We start from the raw sequence: 6,941 nt of genomic DNA, 5'->3' as shown, positions 1-6,941 counted from the left end.
AACGATTGGAGTGTGGAGATATTAACGGGTGATCCACCTATGAGACGGGTGACCCAACTGTGGGCAGTCCAACACATAACGGTGAAACATGAGCTCTGATATCATGTTAAAAAATGAGACTTGAACTCAACTCAACCCCAAAAACTAGCTCAAGAGGGGAGGTTTGTCCAAGCCTATATATTAAACTCTCAGGCTATTTACTCAACCGATGTTGGACAAACTAACACATCAACACTCTCCTATCGCTCTTAGGAATAAAATGACTGGAGCGTGAAGACAATAACGGGTGGCCCAACTATGAGACGGGTGGCTCAATATGGGCAGTCCAACATATAACGGCAGGACAAGGGCTCTGATACCATCTTAAGGAATGAGACTTGGACCTAACTCACCCCAAAAACTAGCTCAATAAAAAAAAGGTTTGTCCTTGTCTATATATTAAACTTTCAAGTTATTTACCCAACCAACACACCTTGTCTATATATTAAACTTTCAGCATATTTATTCAACCAACCAATATATACAACAACAACAACAACAACAACAACAACAACAACAATAAATTAATAATAATCCACAACAAATTATCTAAAACATTACATTGAATTACTTCAACCGATTTTACAAAGAAATTGAAGAATAAAATTTAATTAATATTAATCTAATCTAGTGGAATTATCACATTAAAACTATGGGTATAAAAGAATCAAATCGAGCTCAATATTACTAAAATTTTTAAAATTTGAATTCGATTCGAATTAAATATATACGAGTTCGAGCGCGATTCGAAGCGTCAAAATTTAAAAAATTTTGTCTCGAGTTTATCTTGAAATGGAATTCGAGTTTAAATTCGATGCGAAATGTTCTAACTTATTTTGCGAGTTATTCAACCTATTGCACGAATATTAAGATTTGAGAAACGAAACAGAAATTGTATATATATTTTTTATATAATTATATTATAGTAATAAAATGTTAAAACTCACGAGCTGTGCAACAAAATAATTTCATAAAAAAATTGGACCAGAAAAAGTTGAAATATATTAAGTTGGAAAAGTTGAAATAAGAAATTAATGTTTTGGTGCTAATTCAAAAAACTCGATTGTAGGGGTAGAGCAGTCAAATGTGTCCGGTCCGTCTCACCGGTCCGTTTCGTCATGAAAAATTGACGGATTGGGTTGGGGTTTTACTGGCCCGTTTGGAGGCGGGCCTAAACTGGCCAACCCAAATGGGCCGTGGGTTAAGGCGGGGCGGGGCGGGGAGGCCCGATCCATCAGTTTTTTTTAAAAAAAAAATTTTAAATTTTTTTTTTGAATTATGGCCATAAAAGTATTTATTTTTAAATAATATGATTTTAAAATTTTAAAACTATTATTTGTAATATTTTTAATATCTTACATTATTATTTTTTATGGTTAAATATCTATTTATATTATTCATATTATTTGGAAATATGATTTTTTTTATCCAAAATATAATAGTTAATATTAAAATTTTATATGATTTGTTTGATTGTGACATTTATTATTTGTTATTGTTTAACATTGTTCATATTTTTTTTTTCTAATCTCAAATACTAAATTTATTTTTTGAGTTTTTTTATATTTTTTTTAATTATTTTTTTAAAAATTTTGACGAATTGACCCGTCTAACCCGCAATTTGCGGCAGCGGGGGACGGGTTGGAATTTTCATGACCCGTTTGGAGCGAACTTAAACGGGCTAATGGCCGGAGGGGCGGCCCATCTGACAAGTCGACTATGACCCATAGGGGCTCTAGTTAAAACTGAACAATTATATATGTAAACCCAGAAAATTGACGGTCGTATGTTTTGTTTTGGATTGCGGTGATAATGGCAAATGATGATGTTGTTGTGACTCCATCTTTGTCAGAACTTCCTGAGGAAATCATCATAGATATCCTTTTGCTGCTGCCGGTGAGATCCCTGTTGAAACTCAGGTGCGTCTCCAAATCTTGGCTTTTTTTTATTTCAAGTTACGATTTTGCCAAGGCCCATGTCAAGAATTCGAGCAAGAATCGTGTGGATGGTGATGATAGACTCTTATTCGGTTCCAAGGGGATTCCAATGGATCTGTACACTTGTTCTGTTCAATCTGCAGTTGATGACTCTGTTCCTCTTTGCCACATTTACCCTCTGCGTAATCAAAACTTACTCGTTCAACGTGTTTGCTTTGATAGTCCCTTCTACGAGCCTGATGATGTGATATGGCTTGTAGGGTCCTGTAATGGATTGGTATGTCTCACTTTGTCTGTTGAAACATTGATCTTGTGGAATCCAGTAACAACGAAAACCAAAAAACTGCCAAATTCTGGCACGGTTCTGGATTTGGAATACTACAGCATAACATTTGGTTTCGGTTATGATGATTTGCACGATGATTATAAAGTGGTGGAAGTTTTTAGTTTTGAGCCTGATCCAAGTGCAGGCTTACTAGAGAATCAGCTAAAGGTTTATAGTTTGAGGGCTAACTCTTGGAAGACTTTGTCGAATTGGCCTGGTGGATACACATTTGGTGGGTCTGGAAAGTTTTTTAATGGAGCCATCTATTGGTCGGTCTACCACTTCGATGGACCGGTTGAGTGGGAGATTGTTTCTCATGATCTTGCAACTGACACTTTTGCGGTCTTACCTTTGCCTACTTTTGATGATGATGATGGCGACGATGTCAATGTCGAGGTGAAGGTTTTAAGGGGTTCTCTTGCTGTATGTTGTGAAAGAAACACACACATGGATATATGGTTGATGAAAGACTGTTGTGTGAGAAAATCGTGGACTAAAGTGGCTAGAATCCCATTCTTTTTGCATATTAGGGATTATATGTTTACAAGACCCTGTCCATTGTTTCTGTCGGTGGATGGCAGGATGCTTGTTAATTATGGAACAAATTTAAGCTTGTACGATCCAAGGAGTCCATATATTCATCACTTTGGTATTAAATTTGAAGTGGAAGCTATTACCTACTCTGAGAGCCTTGTTTCTCCAAATTTGGAGGATGATGTTATCATTGGAAGGACTTTGCCGCCGGAAATAATTAGAGAGATACTATTGAGATTACCCGTGAAGTCTCTTATGCGCTTTAGTACGGTTTCAAAGGGATGGCTTTCTTTAATTTCAAGTTCTCAATTTGCCAAGGCCCACCTCAAGTATGCAACCAAAAACAATGTGTACACTCATGATAGACTCATCTTCGGTTCCAGAACCTTTCCAATGGCCCTATTCACTTGTTCTCTTCATGGTGCAGTGGCAGATTCTGTTTTAAGTGGTTCCATTTACCCAGAAATTGATGAACATTTGCAGGTTGAGGCTGTGTGTTGGGATTATCCTATTCTTGAGCCTGATGATATGATATGGCTTTTGGGTTCTTGTCATGGATTGGTTTCTGTTTCACTGCTTCCTAACGCAGTGATGTTGTGGAATCCAACAATAAATCAATCTAAGGTTTTACCAAATTCTGGTACGGATATGGATTTCGACTATTACGCCCTGACATATGGTTTTGGTTATGACGAGTTGCATGGTGATTATAAGGTAGTGGAGTTTTTCAGTTTTGAGCGTGTGACAGGGTCACACGTGCTTGAGATTCAGGTCAAGGTTTATAGTTTGAAGTCCAATTCTTGGACAATTTTGTCAAATTGGCCAGGTGGTCATGCATTTGGTGGTTCTGGTAAGTATTTGAACGGAGCCATACATTGGTCGGTCACACACTATGATGGACCAGTTGAGTGGGAGCTTGTTTCTCATGATCTTGCAATGGACACTTTTACGGTGATACCTTTACCCAATCTTGAGAATGATGATGTTACAATTGTGGTAAAGGTTTTAAATGGTTTTCTAAGTGTATGTTGCGAACGAAATACTCATATGGATATATGGTTGATGAAGGAATACGGTGTGAAAGAATCTTGGACTAAAGTGGCTTGCATACCCGTCCTTCATGATATGATGGATGATGAGTACATTAGACCATGTCCTCTGTTTCTGTCACCAGACGACAGGATACTGATTAATTATGGATCAAATTTAAGTGTGTATGATCGTCGAAACCCGCAGATTCACCATTTTAGTAGCATTTCTGAAGTTGAAGGTATTACATACTATGAAAGCCTAATTTCACCAAATTTGGAAGATGGTACAAGCACTGGAAGGACATTGCCCCTAGAGATTATTACAGAGATCCTCATGAGATTACCTGTGAAGTCTCTTGTACGCTTTAGCTCCGTGTCGAAAGGATGGTTTTCTTTGATTTCAAGTCCTCAATTTGTGAAGGCCCATCTCAAGATTCAAACTAAGAATGATATGCTCATCTTCGGTTCAAAAATATTCCCAACGGATTTATACAGTTGTTCTCTTGATAATGCTGTCAAGGATTGTGTTTCTGGTGGCTTCATTTACCCTATAACTGATGAAACCTTATTGGATCACTCTGTGTGGCTGGATTTTCCTCATCTCAGGGTAGATGCTGAGTTATGGCTTTTGGGTTCTTGCAATGGTCTGGTCTCTGTTCTTTTATTTCCGAGCACCATGATTTTATGGAATCCAGCGATGAGAAAATCCAAAGTTTTACCATACTCTGGTGCAAATGCGCTCGACCACTATAGCATGACGTATGGTCTCGGTTATGATGAGCTGCATGATGATTATAAAGTGGTGGAAATTTTCAAAGTCATGCTCAATATGGACACATACCAGACTCAACTCAAGGTTTATAGTTTGAGGTCCAACTCTTGGAAGACACTGTCGAATTGGCCTGATGTTGGTGACACATTTGGTGGGTCGGGTAAGTTTCTTAATGGAGCCATTCATTGGTCAGTACAAGATCCAAATAGACCAACCAAATGGGCTATCATTTCCCTCGATCTTTCATCGGACACCTTTGTGAAGCTTGCAGCACCTAATTTTGTGGATGATGATGTGAGAATCAACGTAAATATTTTACAGGGCCGCCTTGCTGTATCTTTCGAACGTGATACTCATATGGATATATGGCTGCTGTACGAATACGGTGTCCAGGCATCGTGGTCTAAAGTGGTTCACGTCCCCTTTTTTGTGAATCTGAGGGAACATCAGCTCGTTGGCCCGACGCCGATATTTATGATAGAAGATGGGAAGATAGTATTCGACTATGGAACATCTTTGGCTGTATACGACTCGAGAAACCCTGAGATGCATCATTTCGGATGCAGGCACGAAGTCCAAGCGACCACTTTTATCGAAAGCCTGGTAGCACCTGATCTGGATGGTGATCACATCGGAAGGGCATTGTGGTTGAAGGTAATTTAGTGATTGATTTGGTGCAGAGGAAGCTTTTTGTGGTTCTTTAATGTATAGTTGATGTTATTCCAGTCTGCATTAATGTTGCTTTTAATAAATGATCATTATATTTCATTTCTTTCTAATATGTGGCTTTGCATCAAATTTACTCGATAGTACCATTAAAATAATTATAATAATGATTAAATTTCATACGTTTTTTTTTTCAGTTGAATATTTCATGTGTTTCTATATCTATCTGTATATTCTATCATTTCTATGTTTATGTATTACTATTCTCTATATAAAGAGGGGGTTGATTTTATGAGTTTTAAGTGTTTCCCGTTCACAATTTTCTATATTAGCTAAAAATATTTAACCATTAATTTCAGTCTTTTGTAGGAAGGGATTGTGAACTGCTTTTGAACTATGAACATGGTGTAACACCCGGTATTTTAAATACGTAAATCCGCATGCATAATTAGGATATTTAATTATTTAAATTTGTGATTTATGAGTTAAATAATTATGTGAATTATTTGTGCATGATTTAATTTATTTTTAAGCATTTAACCCATAATTAGTGATTTTACGATTTTTAGTATTTTAATTGTTTTGATCGCGTAAACCGGACCGTGGACGGACGAGATGACAACTTTCTAGCCAATTTATTTCATGAGCATTTTTAGAGCCCAAAAATATTATTTTGAGTTTTATTGCCTCAAAATTTTTAGTATTTAATTTTATATAATTTTAGAAGTCCATTTTTATCCAAATTTAGCCATTTTAATGACTTTTAATTATTTTTAAAATTTCCTAAATTTGTAATTTCGGGATTTTTATATTTTTAACTTAAGTTATCAGATTTTAACTTTTATTTAGAGTTTTAAAATTTTATGTTTTATATTTAAAACTTTTAATTATCCTAAAACCTATATTAATTAAAATAAAACCCCAAAACCTAATCTACCCAAACCCTTAACCGATTACCCATTCAGCCGCCTCCCTCTCCCCCATTATTCATCTTCTTCCTCGATCAGCAAGCCCTAGGAGGTTCCATAGCTCGATTTTCTTAAAGCTTCGAAGGTGTGTTCGTCCCGTCGTCCCGGAATCGTTCCACGCACGTTTTTCTCTTCAATTTCAGTGAAAGGCATGATTTTCTTCCATTTTTTTTATACCTATCAGATATTATATTGTGTGGATTGTGTATGCATCAAAACTTTCAAGTTTTTTTTCCAGAAAATGGTTCGGTTGTTCGGTTTATGCCCAAAGTTTCTTGTTTTCCTTGTTCATGTTCACCTTTTCAGGTCCACCATGGCTGGTATGGCTGCTGGTCAGGGTCCTAGGTAGTGTGAGGAGGGTCTGGACCGAATGGCTCGAGGGGCTCGAGCCAAACGGCCCCAGGAAAGTCGGCTGGTGCGGATTGGGCTCCCTTGGTGCGCAGGTTAGGGTTTTGAGAAGGGGGGGCTCGGCGAGTTGGTCCAGGCTGCATGGGGGCTGGGGCTGGGTCAGGTCAGGTCCGCCCAGACGTGGGCTACGTCTGGGCGGCGGCGCTCCGGCCAGGGGCGGCTGGAGCAGGCCGGCAGCAGCCACGGAGTGGCTGCTGCTCACGGCCGCAGCCGAGAAGAGGATAGGGCGTCGGGTTCTAGGGTTTTCTGTTGGGTCCGGGT

General features: G+C 38.1%; 1 protein-coding gene across 1 annotated transcript; it reads left to right on the top strand.

Moving 5' to 3' along the window:
* Window positions 1-1,769: 1,769 nt before the first annotated feature.
* LOC140871505 (uncharacterized) lies at window positions 1,770-5,435 on the top strand. Its single transcript, XM_073274039.1, has one exon. The coding sequence runs from the start codon at window positions 1,852-1,854 to the stop codon at window positions 5,299-5,301; it is 3,450 nt and encodes a 1,149-aa protein (XP_073130140.1). The 5' UTR covers window positions 1,770-1,851; the 3' UTR covers window positions 5,302-5,435.
* Window positions 5,436-6,941: the final 1,506 nt, after the last annotated feature.

This window comes from Henckelia pumila, unplaced genomic scaffold (genome assembly GCF_033568475.1).
Source record: "Henckelia pumila isolate YLH828 unplaced genomic scaffold, ASM3356847v2 CTG_461:::fragment_3, whole genome shotgun sequence".
Lineage (NCBI taxonomy): Eukaryota > Viridiplantae > Streptophyta > Magnoliopsida > Lamiales > Gesneriaceae > Henckelia > Henckelia pumila.
This window is presented reverse-complemented; position numbering and strand designations above follow the sequence as displayed.